Below are 23,655 nucleotides of genomic sequence, written 5' to 3'. Positions count from 1 at the left end.
TTTATTGAAACTGCCCTTTAAGGGGACAATGAACCGCCTTATCTGTAGAAATGCCTGCACTTTCTTAACCATCCAATTGAGATGTTTCTTCATCTTTGTGTTCTGATACCCACCCCTGTGTCTGCTCTTGTTCACATGTTTGTGCAAGTGTGTAGCATCCTGAGTGTGTGTAGATACCATAGTCATCTTGTCCCTGCAGTCAACACTCACCAAATTGCATAATAGTTTTCCTTTGGGGAGATATTACATGATTTTCTTTATTATGAGAAAAAGGCATGAATTATAATAGCATTAATGAGTGTTCTGAAAAAGATAGCAAGTCCCCTATAACTCAACACCTTGCCTGGAAGCAGTGAAATTAATTTTGTCAGAGCTATAACTGTATTTTTTTTCCTCTTTTTTTTTTTTTTGCAGTGCTAGGGATGGTACCCACGGCCTTGTGCCTGTTAGGCAAGCACTCTACCACTGAGTTACATCCCCAACACTTTTTTATTTTTATTATTTTTTTGAGGCACAGTCTTGCTAAGTTACCCAGACTGACTTTATTTTTTTTTTATTTTTTATTTTTTAATTTTTTTTTTAAAGAGAGAGTGAGAGAGGAGAGAGAGAGAGAGAGAGAGAGAGAGAGAGAGAGAGAGAGAGAGAATTTTTTTTTTAATATTTATTTTTTAGTTCTCGGCGGACACAACATCTTTGTTGGTATGTGGTGCTGAGGATCGAACCCGGGCCGCACGCATGCTAGACGGGCGCGCTACCGCTTGAGCCACATCCCCAGCCCAGACTGACTTTAACTTGCAATCTTCCTGCCCAAGCCTCCAGTGTCACTGGAATTACAGGTGTTCAACACCACACCTGGCAATTTCCTACTTTAACTTTGTTTTTCTTCATGATACTGGAGACTGAACCCAGTGGCATTCTACCACTGAGCTACACCCCCTGCTCTTTTTTTTTTTTTCAGTTGTAGTTGGACACAATATTTTTATTTTATTCATTTATTTACTTAATGTAGTGCTAAGAATCGAACCCAGTGCCTCACACATTCTAGGCAAATGCTCTACCACCGAGACATAACTCCAGCCCCCCCTGCTCTTTTTATTTTCTCTTTTAAATTGTGAGATAGGTCTCATAAAATTTCCCAGACTGGCCTTGAACTTGAGATCCTCCTGCTTTAGCCTCCTACATAGCTGGGGTCACAGGCATGCACTGCTGCACCCTGAACATCATAATCTTTTTATGACTGAGTCATATTCCATGTGTAGATTAACCATTATGTTCACCATTCATCTGTTTATGGGAAAGGGGGTTGGGTCTGTCGTTTGGCTATTGTGAATAAAATTTGTGTTTGAGTTTTTCTTTGAGACATGTTTTTAATTCTTTTGGGTAGATCCCTAAGAGAGGTCTTTTAACTTTTTTTTTTTTTTTCTTTTTTGTGGTGCTGGGGATTGAACCCAAGGCCTTGTGCTTGCAAAGCAAGCACTCTACCAACTGAACTAAATTCCAAGCCCTGGTCCTTTAACTCTTTTTTTTTTTTTTTTTTTTTTTTAGTTGTAGATGGACACAATACTTTTTTTATTTATTCATTTTTATGTGGTGCTGAGAATCGAACCTGGTGCCTCACACAGGCTAGGCAAGCAATCTACCACTGAGCCACATCCCCAGCCCCAGGTCCTTTAATTTTTAACTTAAGTTTTATTTGTACTTTAGAATTGTTAATAATAGGGCTGCGATTGTGGCTCAGTGGTAGAGCGCTTGCCTAGCACGTGTGAGGTACTGGGTTCGAGTCTCGGCATCACATAAAAGTTAATACATAAAATAAAGGTACTCTGTCCATCTACAAATAAAAGTATTTTTAAGAATTGTTAATAACAATATTTTATGACTGAAAGGCAATATATGAACATAATAGAAAAATTTTAAACTTGGATTGGTGGTGTAGCTCAGTGGTGGAGCACTTCCTCCGCATGTAAGATCCTGGGTTCAATATCCAGCACTGCAAAGACAAGAACAATTTTTTTTTAAAGTAGACAGAAGCAAAGACAATGTAACAGAAAAGCCTCTTCTATCAGATTGGAGTGTTTGCCTTCAAATTTCCCATACAAAATACTGTCTTGTAACAAGTAGTGGACATTTTGCCTGGTTCTAGGGGTTGTCCTTCCTCATTCTAGTGTTGCTTTCCTGGCTCCCTCAGACAGTGGTATCCAGGTTCCAGAGTCTCTGGATAAGCAGTACCGGCTGTACTCCCAGGAGCAGAGCGAGGGCACACTGGACCGCCTGCTGCTGCTGCACTCAGTGATGTCTGGGCCCCTCCAGGTGAGTCCTGCTTGCCAGTCATCTCCCACCACCCCTGCCCCAGGATCAGGCCATAGTCAGCCTCTCCCATCCGTGGCACTGGGGCCTGTTTGTGCCAGGCCTATGAAACAGAAGAGAAAATTTGGAAACACCCGTAGACCAACTGCCTAGTGCCAGAGCAATAGGGTGGAGAACAGGCCGAGCCACAGGCTGGGGATTCAGGCAGGTTTCAGGATGAGGCCAGCCCTCCCTGGGCTCTGATGGACATGGCTTGGCCAGAGATAGTGGAGGAGGTCCACTCACAGGACTAGGCCACTCTGTTCTGTCTCCTAGGACCTCTCTAATCCTTAGCTATTACCAGCATTTCTGCCAGTGGCAAAGCCCAACAGGGATTCCTGAGTTTCCTTGAACAGAGGGCCTTATTGCCTTGATGACCTAGAGAAGTGTCCTCTGGGACCCGTGGCGAGATCTCAAGAGTTAGGTCTTTCTTTGCTCTGGGTGTCTTGTCAGGATGGGCTTGGTGAGCTTGCAGGGGAGAGGGCTTTGAGGTAGCCTCTGAATTGGCTATTGAGCATGAATGCTGCTGTACCTGATCTTCGCATACCATAAAGGAGGCCTGATGTCCCCAGACCATAGACCCTGGACTTAACTCTCCAGAGGAAAGAAAGAAGAAACTTCTAGACCTTAGCCGGGGTGGGCGATGCATGGCATGAGGAAGGCTCAGCCAAAGCACTCCCCACCCCACCCCCTTCCCCTGCTCAGGCTCTGGCAGTACACTGTCTGTGCTTTCCAATGGAGAGCAGGATGAGTCAGGGTGCTGGGCTGCTCTCCTGGGTCTGTGGGCTCAGTTACCTCTCGCATATCTGCTTCTGTTTGAGAAAAGCCTCTGCTCTGCCCTGCTTCCCCATCCTTTCCAGACATCTGTCTCACTTTGGTTTTTGTCTTTTGTTTTTAATAAACTTTCTCTTTTAGAGAAGTTTTGGGTTCATAACAAAGTGGAACAGAAAGCACAGAGTTCCCATCTCCCTCACCCCTACACGAACCTCCGTTACCCACACCCCACATGGCACCACAGTGGTCCATTGCTACAATCAGTGGACATGCCATCACATTATTATCACCAGAGGCACAGTTTACTGTAGAATCCATTTGTAGTGTCATGCTGTAGGTTTGGTCACTTAGAAGGCAAGTGCCTGCCATGGTATTGTCGTCCAGCAGTCTCCCTGCCATGAGCATCGTCTATGCTCCCTTGCTCATCCTTCCCTCCCCACCAGATCCTGGCAACCACCAATCTTTTGGTTGTTTGCCTCTGACTTTTTGCCTTTTCCAAAACTATATGGTTGGAGTCATACAACAGATTTTTCAGAGTGGCTGCTTTTACTTAGTAACAGGGATTTAATGTTTCCTCCATGTGTTTTCATGCTTTGATCACTTTTTTTTAAGTGTTTAAGTAACTATCCATCAATCATCTGGCTGTTCCAAAGTTTGTTTTTCCATTTGCCTGCTGAGGGACATCTTGGTTGCTTTTAAATTTTGGCAATTATGGAAAGAGTTGCTATAAATATCCATGTGCAGGTTTTGTGCAGATGTAAGTTTCTAATGCTTTTGGGTAAATCCCAAGTAGCATGATTGCTGGACCATGTGGCAAGAGTAAGTTTACTTCTGTAAGAAGCTGACAAACTGGGCTGGGGATGTAGCTCAGTGGCAGAGGACTTGCTTTGCAAGTGGAATGCCCTGGGTTTAACTTTCAGTACTACAAAAACAAAAAAAGAAAGTGATAAACTGTCCTCCAGAGTGGCCATAGAATTTTGCATTCCTTAGTAAGGACCATGAGCTCCTCTTGTTTGTGTCCTGGCCTAAGCCCCTGTTGTCTCTTAAGTGATGGGGTGACAGGAGCATCTTCTGCAATGCTTTTCTACACTCATGTCCTTTTCTGGTCTGTAACCCAACTCAGGATCCACTTTTCCTTTAGCAGTCATGTCTCCCTAATCTCCCTCAGTCTGGGATGGCTCCTTGGTCTTTCTCCTTCTCCCAGGTCTGACACTTGAAGACTGTTCCTCCATTACTTTGCAGAATGTCCCTGTTCTGTGTTGGCCTGGTGTTTTTCCATGAGTAGATTGATTGAGCTAATTCTCATGATGATGCATTTTGGCAAGAATGCCACAGCAGCAAAGTCTCTTTTGAGTTCCTGCTTTCAATTCTTTTGGTATAGACCCAGAACTGGAATTTCCAGGTCACATAATAAATGTGTTTAACTCTTTGCAGGCCTATAGACTTTTAGGGTTTCTCACATAGGTGTCTCCTTGCATACCACTGTTGCTCAGGGTCGAAGTGGTGGGATGGTCCCTGGGGATTTGATATGGGAGATCTCCTTGGTGGGGGCAGGAGTTAAGGAGTCCACTGACTGTGTTAAGTGTTAAGTAACTATCCATCAATCATCTGGCTGTTCCAAAGTTTGTTTTCCATTTGCCTGCTGAGGGACATCTTGGTTGCTTTTAAATTTTGGCAATTATGAAAAGAGTTGCTATAAATACCCATGTGCAGGTTTTGTGCAGATGACTGGCCTCCCATTGCATGGCAGTGGCAGGGAGGACCTGGACCTTCCCATGTCCCTCAGAAACCCTCTGCTTGATAACATGGTTTTCTCACATCCCCGCCTGCCTCACTCAGCAACTGTCTGGTCCCAGGATGGCTCCATTCTGCATATCTCACCCATGCCGGAGGAGCCCAGCCGAGACCAGCCTGAGGACAGGAAAGACTTCCCGTGGGGCCCCCAAGTTGAGCTGCCCTCAATGCCACTGGAGAGAGACAGGTAGGTGAGATCTAGCCTGGTGGAGACCAAGGCTATGAATCCCAGGCTCTTGTTTGGCAGGTGGCCTGAGGCTGATTTCAGAGCCAGTGCTTCCTCTTTCCTGGAGTATCCAACTTCTGTTGCTTGAGAGATCCTTATAAGAATAACAAATTGCCCTAGGAGGTGACCACTGAATGGCGTAGCTATTAGGTTAAACATTTAAATAAAATAAATAAAAATATCAGGACACTTTACCCCTAGATACAGTAGTGTACAGTTCCCTCTAAAACCACAGTGTAAATAATTATTCTCAACAAAATTAGTGATGCTTTTGAACATCATTTCATATCTTGCCTGTTGTCAGATTTCTCCAAATTTTACCCCAAACGCCTCTGCAGCTGGTTTATTCAAACCAGGAGGCTGTGAAGTTCCAATAGAAAGCCCAGGTCTACCTTTGTTACCTTTGGGCAATGAAAATCCCAGGGCTCCAGGCAGAGGTGGCCTGGTTCCTTCAGTATATGGGCATATGCAAGCATGTTGGTGTGGCAGTGTGCGCTCTGCATGTGCACGTTTGTGCATTTGTGAGTGCATGAAGTTGTTTGAGTTCACAAGCTTCATATGCACACAAGTGTACACACACATTCATCCATGTGAACACACACATGTGTTTGTGTGCAAATGTTAGTGTGCCTGTGTACATGGGCACATGTGTGTCTGTAGGTGGTGTGTGCATGTTTTGGGGAACAGTAAGAGGACAATCCCTCTCTTTCCCATCTTGATGATCATGGCTGACACTCTATAACAAAAGCAGGTTAACAGGAGACACGCATAACCAATTTATTTATTTATTTATTTATGTAGTGGTATTGGAGACTGAACCTAAAGCCTCAAGCAAGAGCTCTACCACTGAGCTATACTTTTCAGTCCTTTTTTTAAGTTAAATTTTTATTCTTTTTTTTTAGTTGTAGATGGACACAATATCTTTATTTATTCATTTTTTATGTGTTGCTAAGGATCAAACCCAGTGCCTCACACATGCAAGGCAAGCACTCTGCCACTGAGCCACAACCCCAGCCCCTTATTTTTTATTTTTTAATGGTAATTTTTATTGATACATTATAATTATATATAATAATGGGATTCATTTTTACTTACTTGTACAAGCACACAGCATAATTTAATCCCCTCCCCATCCCTTTCAGAATTTTAAGTCACCCAGACTAGCCTTGAACTTACAATTCTCCTGCCTAAGCCTCCCATGTCACTGGGATTATAGGTGTGTTCCACTGTGCCCAGCCAGCATAACAAATTTACTTGATCATCGTCTTATGTAATACAAGAGGCTTCAGAATGAAGACCCAAAGACCCAGGGTGAACTCCCCATTTTTATGCTCAGGTCTGAGCATAAAATTGGAAGTTTTTTTGGAAAAGAAGTGTGTGAGTTGATGGTAGTGAACTTAGGGGTGGCCCAGCCAGGCCTGTCTGTGCAGGCTCTTCGGGCCACTCTGCAGCATTCCTTCTGTAATAAGGGCCTGATGATCTGCCGTTAAGCCAGGCAGGTCAGAAGAATTTCTTTATTGCGGGAGTGTTGGTGGGGCTAGGGGAGTTAGAGTAGCATTCTTATGTTTCATGGCTGCTTTGGGGACCCATCTTGGAGAAGAATAATTCTGGTCTCTATGGCTTGCCTTGAGGGAAGAATGGTGGCAGAAGACGGGAAGGCCCTGTGTTTGATGCTGGACCTGAAGCAGTCTCAGGTCCAGCATAAAGTATCATTTTTTTTATCCCCAATGTGTGTCACGTGTGCACACATGTGCCTGTATCTGTGTCATGAAGGTGCATTGGGTTCGTGTGCACATGTGTATGTATGTGTATGCAAACACAGTGCCCTGGGCCCCAGTCCAAGCTACACACCTCTCTACTCCCCTGTGTCCTGCTGTCTTCCTGAGCTTAGCCCACACCTGGCATGAACTTGGTCCTTGGCCCATTGAATAAGCTCTGAGAACAGCTCAGAGGCAGTGCTCCTCTAGATCTGGTGAGTGAGAGGAGGGGCTTCCCCTCCCTTCCCCAGAGCCAGACCTGGGAGCAGCCAGGACTGGGGTGAGTCTGGGCTGAGCTTCCTCTGAGCTGTGCATAGGAGCACAGTTAAGTGTCCAATGTGCACAGGAGTGAGTGTGCAGCTGGAATGCCAGCTGTGTTGGAAGTCAGGCCCTGCCAGCCCTGAACCTCACCTTTCACACCAGGAAGCCACCAGGAACCTCAGAGCCCCGGGGTTCATTTGTGGGTGTGGTCGATATCTCCTTGGCTAAGTGAATAAAATCAATCTCTAACCTTCTCCCTCACTGGAAGTCCACTGGCCCAAAGTCCCAAACTTTCTGGCTACAAGTTTGGTAGCCAGGCCTACCAGGAGCCAGCTTATCAGAGTGACCAAGACCTCCCTGTCACTAACGACAAGGGAGTGGTCTATGAAGGTCTGTGCAGGATCAGGAGGGGCCCAGCAGGCAGATATCTTCACTGTGCCTCACCTGTCCTGAGGTGGGTGGGTCTTCTGCTCACCTGCTCACTCTTTTATTGTCCTAACCGCTTGCCCATTGGGTGGTGTGTCCTTGGACAGAGTGTGGGACAGGGCCTAGTCTGCCAAGGACGGTGCGCGCCTGGTCCTAGGGATAGGCATGGCTACAGTAGGTGACCAGTGTATAATGTCAGGTGAATGAGCTCAGCTTGGCCTCTACCAGAGAAGCCTGGCCACAGCCACCGCTGTGCCCTGGTGCATGACACCACCACTCTGTCCCCATGTGTGGGCCACAGCCTTGCGGCCAGAGAAGAAGCCAAGGCTCAGGCTCAGGCTGGTCCCTGGATGTATCAGAGGGCACAATGGTCCTACTTGTGCCTCCACTTCATCCACAGTGATGGTAACAAGTCATCAAAAGCCACACCATTGAAAAAGCCAGGAAAGCAAGACTGTCTCCTCCCTCCGCCGTCCCTCCGAGTGCTGCTGACTCCTCCCATCCACGAGGTTGGTGTGCGGTGCTCAGCGGGGCCTGGACTGTGCAGAGGCTCCCCACTCCCCAGCAGACCCTCACACCCTCAACCAGAGCTGCACAGGGCCAGGGGCGAATGGGTGGGGCATCCAGAGGGAGGGCCATCCATCCTCCTGCAACCATCAGGATGGTAGCCTGCACAACACTAGAGGTTAGCCTGTGACAGTGTCCTGAGGCTGCTTCAGGTCCAGCATCAAACACAGGGCTACATCCTCTGAAGGCTGAGAGTCCAAGGTAAGTGTCTGGTAGGCCATGCTCCCGCCCAGGCCCCGGAGGAGGAGCCTTCCTGCCTGGTGGCTCCTGGCGGTTCCTGGCTGCAGCCACATAGCCCCATCTCCCCAACGTCTTCCTGTGGCTCTGCCTTTCCCTTCCTGTAAGGACTGCAGTCCCTGGATTACAGCCCATCCTGAATCCAGGATGCCCTCCTCTAGAGAGCCTTAACTAAGAACACCCGCAGAGATCCTAGTTCTGCATAAGGTCCCCCCAGGTCCTGAGCAGATGTGAACTGGGGGCATCCTGTCACCCTAGTGCTGGCTGCTCCCACTTGGCGATGAGGCCATCTTTCTCCTCAGCTTACAAAGTAAGAAAATGAGACACAGGTACTGGAAGTAACTGGCTCTGTCCCCCTGTGGCTGGCTGTGGTGGCTCTGCAGGATCTTCCTTTGCTCATAGTAGGTTGGGGTGATCACACCTACCCCCTGGGGTGCTTGAAAGGATTACAAGAATGAAGGAGTTAAAAGCATCAACGTGCTCCTGTGTCCTCCCAACTTGCTTTTTAGCTTTCCTGGCGTGTGGGCACTTTGGGGCTCAGGAACCAGCCAGATCTGGGCTCAAATTGCACTGTATCCTTTGCTAGCTTTGTGACCTCAGACAAGTTACTGTACGACTCTGTGCTGTTTCTTCACCTATAAAATGGTGAACGTAAGGGTCTTATTGTGGTGCTAAGTTCAAGAAAAAGCAGTCTAACAACTCAGGGAGCAGTGCCTCTCCTTTCCCTGTGTGTCTCATGAGGAAGGCTGACCGGGCCCACTCCTCGCCCACCCCTTGCCCTGACATACTTGGTGCCTCCTCGTTCTCACTGCCCTCTGATTCCTATTTTTGAGCCTCTCTCTATATGGCTTGAATTTTCTTTCTTCTCTCCCATTTTCTCTGCTTCTCTTTATTGTGTAGACCAGCCTAACTTTGCTCCCAGAAAGCAACAAGTCTCCTCTTTCTCTAGGGGTTGGGGAGGGGCGGACAGTAAGAGACAGAATGGCAAATATAAGACTCTTGCAGGAGGTGGGCTTGGTGAAGGAGAATCCCTGCAAGTCAGTGATTTTGGTCTTTTCCCATGAGCAATTATGTAAAAGCTATTAGTGTTCGTTATGACTACGAACAGAATGAATGAGCAGGCTCCGACACATCCCACTGCTGCCCGCTATGGTGAGGACGCCCCATCCCCTGACACCACGGGGCGCTGCAGGGCTGCTCTGCAGTGCAGAAATGCTGGGGAACTCCTGCCTGGGGAACTCTTGGTCAGTGACCCTGGGAGCCCCTCACTGTGGTGGCAGGACCCCACACCTGAGTGCCAGTCTTACTCCGGGATGTCCCACACATTCAGCACAATCACCAGAGTGGCACTGTCTGGTCACACACCCTCCTTAACCATGTTACTCCCCAGTATCTTTCCCCCTTATAAACTACCTACCTGGAGTCATTGTCTCCAGGTCTGCTCTGGGATAGTAGTGACACTTGGGGACAACAGTCCCATCTAGGGCCTCTGACCACTCTGTGGGTATTGCCTTCCTACAGAAGCCGAGCTCCCTGAATATGAAGAGCCTGCTGTCCAAGGTGTACCCCCCAGCTGGGTTGGAGCTGGGCACCCTGTGGCCAGCAAGGGAGGCTGGCAGCCTAGCCCTGACCACCCAGGTGCTCAAGGAGATGGCCCTGGGCACCAAAAACATTGCCCTCATTGCAGCCAGCCGACGTTCCAAAGCACAGGATTGGGAGGGCAACAGCAGGCGCTCCTCCCGCCACCTCCTAGAGGAGGCAACCCTGGATTCCAGAGACCTCAAGCCCAGCACCACCCCTGACCCCACCCTGGCAGATAGGAGCTGGCCCCATGCCAGCCCACGCAGGGACCATTCCATGGACAGGAAGTCCAGGAGGAAACGCTCACCCTCGCTTACCTGGAGCGTGCATTCGGTAGGTGCTAGGGCACTGGAGGAAGACAGGAGGGCAGGTCAGGGACACTGAGTCATGGCGGACACGGGAGGCCCCAGTTCCTCACCTGTCCCTCACCAGTTTCAAGCTCATATGTGATCTTGAACCACATGTGTCCATGTTCCATTTGAGAGAGAGGTTGAGACTTATTACCAGGAACTGGCTCAGGTGATCATGGAGGCTGGAAAGTCCCCAAATATGTAGGCTGAGTCAGCAGCTGGAGGCCCCAGAGAGTCAGTCTCAATACAAGGCTAAGGGTGGGAAAAAGTCAGTGGCCCAGCTGGAGGAACTATCTCTTATTTGGAGAAGGGCCTGCCTTGTGTTCTGCTGAGGTCTTCACGTGATCAGAGGTGGCCCACCACATTAGGAGGGCCATCTGCTTTTCTCATCCAGATGTTACACTCACCCAGAAGCACTCTTCCAGACACCCCCAGAATAATGTTTAGCCAAGTATCTGAGCACTCCATGGCCCAGACAGGTTGACGCACATAACTGACCACTGCCCTGGGTTTAGACGAAAATTCCCACTGCTAGAGGACTTTATAAGGGAAAAGGGGGACTCACTGTTAGAAAAGGGTCATTTATTCATTCAGTGGGGACTGAGGAGATTAGTAGGAATTCTGCACATTTTGTACCTAGAGGCTCACAACAGTCTGTCACCTGGTAGCTGTTTAATCAGTGCTCCCCTAGCCATGCTGTCCCTTCAGCACCCATTCCTCACTCCACACCACACCTGTTGTGTGACCTTTCCTGCAGGAGAAACTTCAGCCCCACTCTGTGGAGCACCTGGTGGACAGCCAGCTGCCCCCAGCGCACCTTCAGCAGTCAAAGTCGCCAGGAAAGAGCTTTCTCCCTGCTGTCCCCGTGGCCTCCAAGATAAAACCCAGCCTCAGTTTCCACACAGGTACGGCATCCAAGGCAGAAAACAGCATGTCAGTTTTTTCTGTATCCTATGACACTGTCCCTCCTTCCATATGAGCACCTTAGAAAGTACGATAGGCTGCCCTGGGATCAGCTGTCCCAGTGAGCTGGGGCCACCGGCTTCCTGAAGATGGGGCCGTGGGCTCGCCTTGAGCCTGCCGACTCTCCTGATGGCGATTGAGATTGGGTGTAGTCCCCAACTCTATGCGCCTGTGCTCCTGTCCTAAAGGCCAGTTAGTGAGGCCAGAGGGTGGCTCTTTGGGTGTTATGATAAAAACAGTAACTTTATTTTGCTACGTAGATAAAAATTATACATGAGAAGAACCATTTATGAACCCTACCACCCAGAAGTAGTCACCAAGAATAGTATCCTGTCTCTGCCATTGATGTGAATAGCCCCTCCCTTACAGGAAGTCAGTGACCTGCAGCAGAGGTCAAGACCAAGTATTTGAGAATACAGTACAAGTTTGGGGGTACCATGACCCATGACCAATGGCCTAGTTCTATATTTTTGTTTACTGATTTATTTTTGCAGCATTAGAGATTGAACCCAAGGGGGCTCTACCATGAGGTGTATCCCCAGCCCTTTTTGATTTTTGATTCAGGATCTTGCTAAGGTTGGAGACTGGTCTTGAACTTGTGATCCTCCTACCTCAGCTTCCCAAGTCACTGGAACCATAAGTGTGCCCTACTGTGCCCAGCTAGTTCTGTATTTTAAAAAATGCTACATTTTGCTGGGGGCAGCGGTGCATGCCTGAGGCAGGAAGATGGCAAGTTTGAGACAGAAGAGACTGTCTCAAAATAAAAAATAAGAAGGGTTGAGGATGTGGTTCAAAGTGTCAACCCACAGAAGATTGTAAGGAAGCAGAGCAAGCTCCTCCTCACCAAGGGGCTGGGAGCACCAGCTGACCCAGGGGTTACATGATGGTGCCCATTTACTGAGCACACACTGCACCAGGCACTATGCTATGAACCCTGCAGGGTGCATCTTTATCCTCATAATAGTCCTGTGAGGTAAGGAATGGCCCCCTCCATGTTATATGATGAGTAAACTGAGGCACAGAGATGTTGAGGAGTTTGCTCAAGTCCACACAGCTGGGAGTGGCAGAGTTGGGACTTGAAACCAGGTGAACTGGCTCCAGATTCCTAGTTCATGACCACAGTTCCATGTCCTTTTGTTTTTACTTTATAAAGGTGTGGTCTCTGGATCAGAGGGTGTGCACATTTGGGGGGTTATGGATGGTATTTCAAGGACCATGGAAACAGACATTGCCAGGTTTACTGTCCACCTTGCCACAGACATGCAGCTTGGCACTTCAGAAGTGTTTGATCCTGATGACAAAATTGACAGAATGAAGTCATCAGCAGTGTGCGCGTGTGTGTGTGTGTGTGTGTGTGTGTGTGTGTATTTTTTTTTTTTTTTTTTGGTATCAGGGATTAAATTCAAAGGCACTTAACTATGAGCCACACCATCAGTTCCTCCCTTTTAAAAATATTTTTAGTATTTATTTTAGAAGAGGATGGAAAGGGGCTGGGGATGTGGCTCAAGCGGTAGCAGGCTCGCCTGGCATGCGTGCAGCCCAGGTTTGATCCTCAGCATCACATACAAACAAAGATGTTGTGTCCGCCGAAAGCTAAAAAATAAATATTAAAATTTTTTAAAAAATAAAAGAGGATGGAAAGAAAATATTTTAAGTGACACAATGAACTTAATCCATGGAAAAAGTATATATAGTTGATATTAGAATATACATATCTTTGGGATTTTTAAATTCTTTTTAGTCATGTATCACAGTAGAATCTATTTTGATATGTTTATACAAGCATGAAATGTATCGATATTCTAATTAGGATTCCAGTTCTTAGGGATGTACATAATGGTGAGATTCACTGTGGTGTATTCATATAGGTACATAAGAAAGTTATGTCCAATTTGTTCCTCTGTTTCTCCTACTCCTATCCCTCTTCCTTCCAGTCATTCCCCTTTATCTAATACACTGAACTTGTATTCTTCCTCTACACATTTTTATATACAACTAATTGTTTCTGTAAAAAACAGGTAATGAGGGCTGGGATTGTGGCTTAGCAGTAGAGCACTCATCTAGCAGAGGCAGGACCCAGGTTCAATCCTCAGCACCACATAAAAATAAAGGCATTGTGTTGTGTCCATCTATACCTAAAAAAAAAAAATATTTAAAAAAACAGGTAATGAATTATATATAAAACTGATACCAAATTGTGGGGAAAAAACTATCAGGCTATTTTTTTCCCCAGCTTTAGGTGAGTCAAAGATTTTAATAGAAACCACCATGTCACATGCTCATGTGACTTTGGGCATGAGCGGGAGCAGAATGAGCATATTCAGAGGATGCTTTCCTGTTTCCATTATGTAAGCTATGCATAGTGAAGAATAGGACCGGGAGAAGCCAAGTCCTCTTCATTCTCACCTTCTATGAGCCCAAACTCTCCCATCATGTATCTGTATGTCTATGTCAGACCCCCAATTCAAGCAAAATGCAGATTGTTAAATCCATAACCAAACCACCAAAGAAAGCAGACTGAATTTATACAGAATTGTTTCCCTGATGAGTTTAGATATCTGTTTTTCATGTTTCTTAACATATTTTTCATACCTGGGCTCGTGGATGCAACTTAGGAACCAAGTTCACCTTTTTATTTTTTATTTTGAGACAAGGTCTTGCCAAGTTGCTTAGGGTTTCATTAAGTTGCTGAGGTTGGCTTGAACTTGAGATCCTCCTGCCTCTGCCTCCTGAGCCTCTGGGATTACAGGCATGAGCCACCATGCCCAGCTTGTAGTACCATTTTTTCCCCCAAAACTTGAAACACTTTTAAAAACAAAATGTTCTTTATGGGATTTTCTGTTTTCAGGAGTAGCCCCCTTCCCATTATGTGCTCTTAAAACAATGAAAAGTCACAGAGAACACAGAGTGGCCTAGAGTGGGAGCTGGGAGTCAGGGATGGGGCTGGCCTTCCCCAACACTCCCAGCTGACAGGCAGTACACAGTGCGAGGCTCCAGTCACGCCAGGGGGTGTCCATGATAGCCCCTTTCTGGATCAGGGACTTAGAAATGCCTGTGCAATTATGTGTAACGGCTCAGCCTGGTGCAGCACAGTAAGTACCACATAGACATGCCCCCTAGCACTGCTGACCCAGAAGAGTCCCCTACTCTGCCCACAGGAGGTGAGTGGGTATTCATATCTCCTCTAGAAATGAGCCTGTGGGGATGTGTTTGTATGTGATCAAAAATTACACTTTCTTTCCCCAACAGTCTATTGTGAAATTTCTAAACATAGACAGAAGCTGAGAGAATAATTACAACAATCTCCATGTACCCACCACCCAACTTGTTTCTTCTCTCTATATACTTTTGTTTGTTTGTTGTTTGATTTCCTGGGGATGTCTCAAGAAAACCCAAGATCGTGCCATTTTATTTCATTTCAAGAGCTCCCTGACAATAGAGCTTTCCGTGTGGTAGATAGAAGAACAAAGAGCAGTTCCCTAAGATCATCTCATGCTATCTGCGTACAAAAGAAGACCAGCTTTGCAGATAAGCAAGAGTAGTCTGCACTGGCCCTCTGAGTGGGCAGGAAGGGGCTGCTTCTCCAGGATCAGGCCGAATTCCTGCTGTCCTCCCCAGGAAGTGGCTCGATGTCCTGCTCAGTGGTGCCAACACAGTCTCTGTGGGGCCAGGGTTCTCAGCTCTACAGCTGATAGGGTTCTGTGATCAAAAAGTTAACGCATATTAGAGCTGGATGGTCCTTCAAGATCTGTAGCCCAGCTGGTTCAGGTGGGTAAACTGAGGCCCGGAGAGTAGAAGTGACATCTCTAGGGTCACATCAGGTATTGATGGCATGGTTAAGATTGGTGCCCAGTGCCGCTCTCTCCACCTGGCTGCCATGCTTCAAGAAAGAATGTACTTGTGTTTTCAGGTGTACAGAAAGGGCTGGCAGGAGGTGGGGCAGACCAGGTATCCCTTCTTGGCAGGGGCCAGACAGCTCTTCACTGCACACAGGTCCCCTGGGGACCTGGAAGATCACAGATGTACAGTGTTTGCAGAAGGCTGGGCTCCCAGATAGCACCTTGGCCCAATGAGTTTCGAGAGCTGAGTGAGACAAGGAGGAAGAGTGTAGAACAACTCAACTTGGGCTTGGACACTCAGGGGGCTTCTCTGTAGGGTGATGTTGGGCAGAGACCTGAGGAAGTGGGAACCCAACTGGATGGAAGGGAGAGATGCCCTTCTCTCCCCACAGCCCACCCCCTGGCTTCCTTTTCTATTTGAGTATGTGCAATAAACCCATCGAGTCCTCTTCGTTACCATGTAACCACCAGCCAAGAGCAAGAGGGGATGGAGAAGGAAACACAGTTGCTGATGGGAAGAGACAAGAACAAAAAGCTGGGCTGGGGAGACTTCTTGAAGGACAGAGTGCAGGAGTTCACATAGAAAAACAAACCCTGGGGGAGTCCCAAGGAGGGGTTAGGCACAGAGCCTGACATGGGGTGAGTTCTTGGTATGTGTTGTCCATTCTTCAGTTTGGTTTCCAGGAATCACTGGGTAGTGCTAATAATGATATCGTCCTGTCTTTGTTCAGATGAGAACACACTCCACGTGCCTGAAGTCAGCTTCACCTTCCCCAGCGCCATGTGGCAGAGCAGCACAGGCCCAAGCAGGCCACCCCTCCTGCCCAGGGACATCCGAGGTCAGTGTCTGCTTCCTCCCCACCATCCAGTCCTGTAGCTCCCACCCCACTGGCTACCAGGGTTCTCCTGTCCTCTCCACAGGGAGAAGTAAGGGCAGGAAGGTCACTGTGCACAACTCAGTCCACTCTTGCCATACCGCCTCTGTGTAGGCCCTATAATTGTCCTTGTTTGCAGGACCCTGATGTTCACAGAAGATAGAGACTTGACTGAAGGTCACTAGGGAGTGAGAGGAGAACCAGCATTTGAACTTGGGCTTTTTGTCTGCAATTGCTCAGCTTGTTCTGCTGGTAGAGAAGAGACAGCAGGATCTGGCTTGGCCCCAGCAGCTCTCCCATCCCTGATGCTGTACTTCACTTGCCTCTCACACATTTGCCCAGCTTCAAATGAACTGTAGGCCATAGCCCCAGGTCGGCCAGGAAGGCTGGAGGAAGGCTGATTGCAGGGGAGGGTTACAGTTGGGCTGAAAAGGGGAAGGTTTGGCAGCACCTCTGATGGGGCGCAGGGGCTGGAGTTGGAGAGCCACATCAGGTGAATCAGCATGTGGCAGTAAGCTGGGGTGTGCACTCAGGACAGAAAGAGATGGGATTCTCAGGGTACAGTCCTGGTGATGTGGAGCTAGACATCTGGAGGTTGGAGAGATACCTGGGAAGGACGTAGGTACCTGGTTGGTAGGTGGGAGTCTAGCTAAGCCTATTTCCTATGCACTGTGTATAGACCCATCCAATTCTTTTAAAGAACTTTTATTATTTCTTGTAACTTCAGACATGTACAAATAATTGCTTAATTTTTAATGTAGAACTGCCCTTCCCAGTAGAAGTATGAGGTGAGCCACATATATAATTGCAAATGTTCTCATAGGTACAGGTGAAACCAATAATGTGTTTTATTTACCTCAATGTATAATCAATGTAAAAGTAATAATGAGAAAGTTCACATTCTTTATTTTGGCACTAAGTCCTCTGAAGTCCATGTGAGTTTTGCACGTACAGCACATCTCAATTTTGCATTTTGGGTGCTAAGTAGCTGCATGTGGCCAGTGGCTGCTATATTGAAGAGCACAGTCCAGAACATTACCAGAGCACACCACCTGGTTCTTGGGCCCCTTCTGGAAGACAAGAAGCTCTCTCTGGTGTCATTGACACCATTTTGTCACCCCCTGAATCACCTTGCAACCAGACCATCAGGAAGGATAGGTTCAATTATCAGTGGGCTTACGGACCACCTGGGACCATCTGGGCCCATGCAGGAGGTTCTTTCTTCTGTTTGATCTTAGTACCTGCTGCGGTACCTTTAACCCATTCCTCGTGTCACTGATTAAGAACTTATCATTATTATGCCATTCTTTTAAGGATTCTTGGTTCTCAATGGTGTTTAGCAGTGGGACCAGAACTCCTAAGCCAGAGCATGCTGAGTTTTAACAGTGTGTCTCTAAATGTGAGGGATGGAGAAGGGTCCATAAACATCACCTTTCCTAATTGCATCTGGCCAGAGCTGTTGAGTGCATCCACATGTGGAGACTGTGGCTCTGGGAGGGTCCTGAGAGTACTGGAGGAGCCAAGACCACAGCAGATATGGAGGGTTCGGGAGAAAGTCCCAGAGGGCTCAGGGGTGGATCTGCCTGGGGAGTGGGGAAGGGCCCTGTGGGTCGAGCTGCCTGGGGAAGTAGCTTAGGTCATGGTGAGGCACCACACCAGCAGGTGCCCAGGCTCTTACAGAAGCAGAGAAGAGGGGCCATTCCATATAGTGGGCCCCCCAACTTGGGGTGCTTGCTTTACTTGAGTTTGCCTGGACCACAAACTGAAGTCTCCCCATTCACCCAGGGTCTACAGAGAGTGGAGGGCCACACCACAGCCCGCTGCCCCCCAGCAACCCCCGGAAGCTCCGGGATGGCAGTGCCAATAGGCCAAGAAGACCCAAATAGATGGTGGAGCCAGAGCCTCACACAGGGAGGCCAGAGGAGCTTGGCCTTAACCTAAAATTGGATTGGAGAAAAGAGGGCCCTTGCTGAACACTTTGGGGACAGCCCTTACTCTAGATTCAGGGGCCATCTCACCTTCCAAACGAGGGCTGCCTGTGGAGTACCAGGGCCCTGACTGTGGACCCTTCCCAGAGGTCCCTGGCCTTTCTTGGGTGGCCACAGTTGCAGATGCTGTTCCTGGGACCACGCCACATCCTGTTGTTGTCTCTGGGAGTACCTGTGTCTCGGAGCACTCTGGTCACTGCACACCACTCAGCCCAGGATGAAGAGGATGCCCAAGCAGCCACTGGTAGGTCATGGGGAAGAATCTGTCCCCATCCCCACAAACTTCAGCCAATCTGCAGAGTGGACCTGGTCTCTCCCAGGTGTGCAGACTATCAGAAGCACGATAACTTAGAGGAAAGCTGTACCCCAAACCCTCATAAATGGGAACCTATATTAAGGTGAAGGCCTAAGGGGTTTATGAGTTTTAGTAATTTTTTCATCAGAAAAGCACACAAAAAGCTTGAGCGCCATCCTATGGATACACGGTTGTGGCATCCTCTGATCATGTTTGGCACTTGCTTTCTCAAATCCACACCTTCACCCCTCGCACTCTGGGACTCCTGTGTGGAGGCTGTGGGGGTCAGAGCCACCTCCCTGTTGGTGGGAGCCACTTCTTGTTGGCCAGCTTCCTTAAGCTAGGAGGTGAGCAGGACCAAGACGGGAGCAGAGATGAGCTCTGTGGACTTTGGCATCAGCACCTCAGGGACAGGAGGTATGGGTGGCATTCTGGCCTCTTGGCCCAAGTAGGATGCCCATATCGCTGTGTAGACTCCATAGCTGGTGGTGCAGGCTGGCCTCCCCGTCATGACACCCTCTGTCAATGAAGACAGGCTTGGGACTTGCACAAAGCCAGGCTGCCCTTCTGGAACTTCTCTGCAACCTCTGGGGCACATCAACACCCACCCCTTCACTCAGAGGGAGGCACCATGCCTGGAGTATAGGATTTCGATTTTTCTACCTGGTCCCAGACCTCTGAGCTGAAGCTGGCCTGGGTCTCATGGCCCTTTGGCCTGGTGGCCCTGATACTGACACTAAGTACCTCCTGAGATGTGGTGTGAAATGACTTCAAGAAAGTCATGGACAAATATTTTTATCTTAAGGATATTTATCATAATGTGTATTAGAAAAATATGTAACTGGCCCATAAGACATTTGAGTCCATTAATCATGTCTAAACTTAAAGAGTGATTTGCTTCAAAGGAAAAAAAGGATCTACCCTCTAACTGACCAGGTGGTACTGGGGCAAAGCGGCGATCATGAGTGTGATCTGCAGTGTCTGAGGAGCAGGACACACGGCCTCCCCTGGGTCTCAGAGGCTGAGTTTGGCTGCCACAGAAAACCCCCAACAGTGACTTAGACAAGGTGGGGCTTATTTGCAGGGAAAAGCAGGGAGGTGGCATTGTGTCAAGCTGTTCTGTGAGGTCATCGGAACCACGGAGGAGGAAGCCCAGGGCTCAGGGTCACTTGTAGAGCTACAGCCAGCACATCCACATCCCAGGCCAAGGAGGAAAGGCCACCTGCCAACCTCTGCCTCTGCCTCGCTGGCCAACACAGTGCACTCAAGGCCCTCCCTTCTTCAAGGCCTTCTGGGAATTGTAGCTGGGTTCATTGCCCTAATATAACCATGTTTCCATGATTAGGAAGGAAAAATGGACACTGGGTTTTCACCCAGCAGTCTATAACACCCTCCCCAGGGTGCAGATAGCAAAGTTGAGGCCCAAAGAGGGATCCAGTATTCCGAAGTGATTGTTGGCTCATGCTACTAAAAATGGAGGATGCCCTTGGCTCAGCTTCGGGGGCCCCTCCCACGCTGCCTCCTTGCCCTTCCATTCTCAGCCCAGCCTCCAGCCTGGCCCCTAGCAGAGCCTGGGGGTGACTGCAGGACCTTCCACGGCCCCTGGGCACCTGCCGCCAGTACTCAGGCACCCTCAGCTGCTTGTCCCTCAAGTGGGGTCCCTTCCCACCCCTGCTGGTGCTCCTCCTTCCACGGCCCAGTTGGCCTGCAGGCTCTGTTCTGCCACAGATGACCCTCCCTGCCTGGGCTTCTGCAGGGGCCTGACCTTGCCTGATGGGGGTTGCAGTCATGTCTCCTGGGAGGATTCCAGGGTGGTTGAAGGGATGCGCGGGTACACAGTGCGAGAACAGGGTTGGCTATGGCACAGGCATTCGCTGTGCCTCAGCTGTGGCAACTGTCATTGCACATTTGTCGCCTCGTCAACCATCTGTCTCTGGAGTAGTCAATCTTGTGCTTTCTCAAAGCTTAGACCTTGACTGGGGGATGGGATAGCCCCCTCTCAGGCAGGTACACAGTGGCCACTCAGGAGATGCCCAGGACATGTGAACTGCGAGAAACTGGCACACTTCGGGCTGTGTGCCCAGGGAGAGGATGGTCTGAGGCTCCTGGTGGCTGCACAGGGTGTGGAGTGGCAGGCCCAAGACAGCTCTTATTTAAAAGCAGTAATTGTACCATTTGGCTCATAAAGCACTTTCTCATCCATCAGCTAATCCGAGTCTCATTTAGCAGCCCCCCGCCACCCAGGCCTGTGGGGAAGGAGGAGCAAATTTTCTTTTACAAGTGAGAAGCTAAGGCTCAGATGGGTTTGAGACTTGCTCAAGGCAAAGGAAGCAGGATCCAGTGAGGATGAGCCATGCCTCCGCCCCTCTGAGAGCAGAACCCCGTGCTCCCCGGTCCCTGTCTCCTTCCCTCTCTCCTAAGGCCACCAAGCAATGCAGCATGAGAGCTGCTGTGCAAGCTCTCCCCCCCCCCCAGCAGACTGTGGCAGGAGACACCCCAGATGTCACCCAGACATGGCCCCAGCGTGTCTCAGGGCAGTGCGAACTAGTTGGCACTGAGCCAGCAGGCAATGTCTGTGCTTTTCTGATTCTAGGAAAACTGTGAAAACACAGTGAAGTTCACATGTGCTCATCACGTGTGTCCCCACCAGGATGGAGGTGGAGAGCATGTGCCCTCGGGAGCTCTGCTCTGACTCCGTCTCCGCAGGGCAGTGCCGGTTCCTCCCCTCCCCATCACATGGAAAGGCCCCCATTCTCTGCTCCTGTAAGAGCCTTCACATCCTGAGGGTTCATGGCTGTTCTCTTTTGTAGCTATGTGACACTGCTGATTAAATGTCATGATCTGCTTCTCTGGTCTCTTGCTGATGCCCTTTGGGTTGTTTCCAGATAGGCTGAAGCCATGGAGCCGCTGTGAGGCCCATAGTTGGGCGCACGCAAACCCTTTCCACACTGTGTATTGGGTTGGAGCTCCAGGAGTGGAGTTGCTGGGTGACCAGATGATCGCTGGTCTGCTCTTAGGACTACATGCTGTGGGATGGCTGCCTTGCAGCCCTGGGTGGGACTCTGCTCTGGCCTTCCCCAGTCAGGACCTGGGTGTCTGCTCTTAGTGGGCAGTGGCCCCATGTGATCTTCACCCTGCTAGGGCCTGGCAGGCTGTGGAAAACACCTAATATCCAGGACCCAAGTGGGGCCTTTATGAAGTCTCCCTGGAATTCTCTTTAGGGCATTTTCCCATGACCTCTTGACCCCTGAGACTCTGACCCTTGCCCTTTCTTTGTGTCCCTTGGCCATGGCAGAGGGATGAGAAACTGCCACAGATCTGATTACTCACTGGGCTGAGACCATAGGCTCTTTCTCACTTCCAGCCGGATTCAGGAACTCCGTTCTGCAAATGTGGCAGCTAACATTGACCTAAGGATGTCTATTATGGCCACAGCATGGAGGGAGTGAGGTGGTGTGTGCCCCAGTGAAGCAGTGTGATATGGAGGCTTCAGAGTCAAATAGTTCAGGTGTGATATGAACTTCAGAATCAAATAACCTAAGACACATTCCAGCTCACATCTCCTTCCTGGGCCTCCATCTGCAAGATGGAGCCTGTTATCCCCAGTAGAAAAAGTATAAGAGAGATTCTCCTTAGAGTACTCATCATGCAATGAGGCATGAATCCAGGATTTCCAATTGGCAACCTCAATTTCCCTCTGTGCAAAAGAAGTAGCAGGCCTTCCACTCTATGGAGTAATTTTTTTTCCTAATTTGTTTTCCTTCCTTTCTTTGTGCTGCTGGGGATGGAACCCAGAGCCTCACACATGCTCAGCAAGCACTTTAGCACCTAACACAACCAGCCCTGATGAGCAATTTTTAAGCATACAAATATAATTTTTAAAAAACAAGAACATGAGCCAGGGTGGGTGGTAGATGTCTGTAATCCCAGCCATTGGGAGGCTAAGGCAGGAGGGTCACATGTTTGAGACCAGCATGGACAATTTAGCAAGACCCTCAAAATAAAAATTTAAAAAAGCTGGGGGTGTAGCTCAGTAGTCGAGCGCCCTGGGTTCAATCTCTGGTACTGAAAACAAATAAACTATAAGACCTCCTGCAAAGACAGCTGGAGGCTCCTGTACCATGACAGGTCTGGGGAGGGCAGCCAAAGCTGTGAGAGGGCCAGAGTTTCTGCTTGCCCCCCAAGAACTCACAGCAGTGGGTACATCCTGCCCCACAGCAGAGATCCGCACCAGCCATTTCCAGGAACCGGGGAACTCCACTGAACAGGATTCCTCATGCAACTGAGATGGATAGACACCTCCCAGGGATGGATAGACCTGGGAAGAAATCCCATCTTCTACCCCAGTGTCCTTTCCCACCAGTCTCAAGAGTAGGAAAATAGGAGGATGTCCTTTGTGTGGTCATTGGGGTCCTGGGGCTGCCCTCACAAATGACTGCAGTCTGGGTGGCCTAGAAGAGAGATTGATTCTCTCACATTCTGAGGTCCAGGTGTTGGCCAGGCAGGCTCCCTCTGAAGGTGGCAGAGAGGGTCTGCTCAGGTCCTCTCCAGCCTCTGGTGGCTCTTTGGCTGGTGGCAGCATCTTCCTGTGAGCATGTCTGACTCATCACATGGCTGTTTATTTATTTACTTATTTATTGTCATCATTTAGTGCTGGGAATTAAACCCAGGACCTTGCACATGCTAGGCAAGCACTCCACTCAGCTGTGCCCTCGGCCCACATGGACATCAGTCATATTAGAGCAGGGTCCACCCTCCTCTGGTATGACATCATCTTTACACCTATAGCAATCCTGTCTCCAAACATGCTTCCGTTCTAAAGTATGGGTGGTTATGGCTTTAGTACTGAATTTAGGGTTGGGAATGGGATAAACAACTCAGCCTATATCACCTGGGGAGGCAGAAAAGCCGGTAAACCCCCCCCCCCCCAGAGGCCACGTCATAAATACGTTTGCTCATAGCATACAGTGTGAGGCAGGGTTTCTGCAGAGGGAATGCTGAATCAGTTGCAGAAATGTATTGTTTTTCATTTTCATAAGTGTATACAAAGAGATTTGTCATATTTAAATTCTCATTAAAATGTCTAATAAAGTCGTTTTCTAGTATCCCTTTATTCATGCTTCTGTAAGCTATTTGTGAAGTGATTTCAAACATATGTTACATGGATCTGCTGGGTCCAAGTGGCAAATGATGTTTATGATGTTTCTGAGTTTGAAAGGTTAAGCTGAATTAAAAATTGCAAACTTGTCAGGCATTGTGGCGCAGGCTTATAATCCTAGCAGCTCGGGAGGCTGTGGCAGGAGGATCTCGAGTTCAAAGCCAGCCTCAGCAATGAGAGGCACTAAGCAACTCAGTGGGACCCTGTCTCTAAATAAA

General features: G+C 48.7%; 1 protein-coding gene across 1 annotated transcript in view; it reads left to right on the top strand.

The window, feature by feature from the left end:
* Nucleotides 1–17,882, top strand: part of Kif19 (kinesin family member 19) — a 43,568-nt gene extending 25,686 nt beyond the window's left edge. Inside the window, exons 14-20 of the mRNA XM_077802852.1 lie at nt 2,189–2,310; nt 4,977–5,101; nt 7,985–8,093; nt 9,910–10,302; nt 11,080–11,224; nt 15,853–15,960; nt 17,782–17,882. Coding sequence (XP_077658978.1) covers nt 2,189–2,310; nt 4,977–5,101; nt 7,985–8,093; nt 9,910–10,302; nt 11,080–11,224; nt 15,853–15,960; nt 17,782–17,882 — 1,103 coding nt within the window. The remainder of the gene's footprint in view (nt 1–2,188; nt 2,311–4,976; nt 5,102–7,984; nt 8,094–9,909; nt 10,303–11,079; nt 11,225–15,852; nt 15,961–17,781) is intronic.
* Nucleotides 17,883–23,655: the final 5,773 nt, after the last annotated feature.

This window comes from Urocitellus parryii, chromosome 9 (genome assembly GCF_045843805.1).
Source record: "Urocitellus parryii isolate mUroPar1 chromosome 9, mUroPar1.hap1, whole genome shotgun sequence".
Lineage (NCBI taxonomy): Eukaryota > Metazoa > Chordata > Mammalia > Rodentia > Sciuridae > Urocitellus > Urocitellus parryii.
The sequence above is the reverse complement of the archived record's forward strand: the minus strand, read 5'-3'. Positions and strand labels throughout refer to the sequence as shown.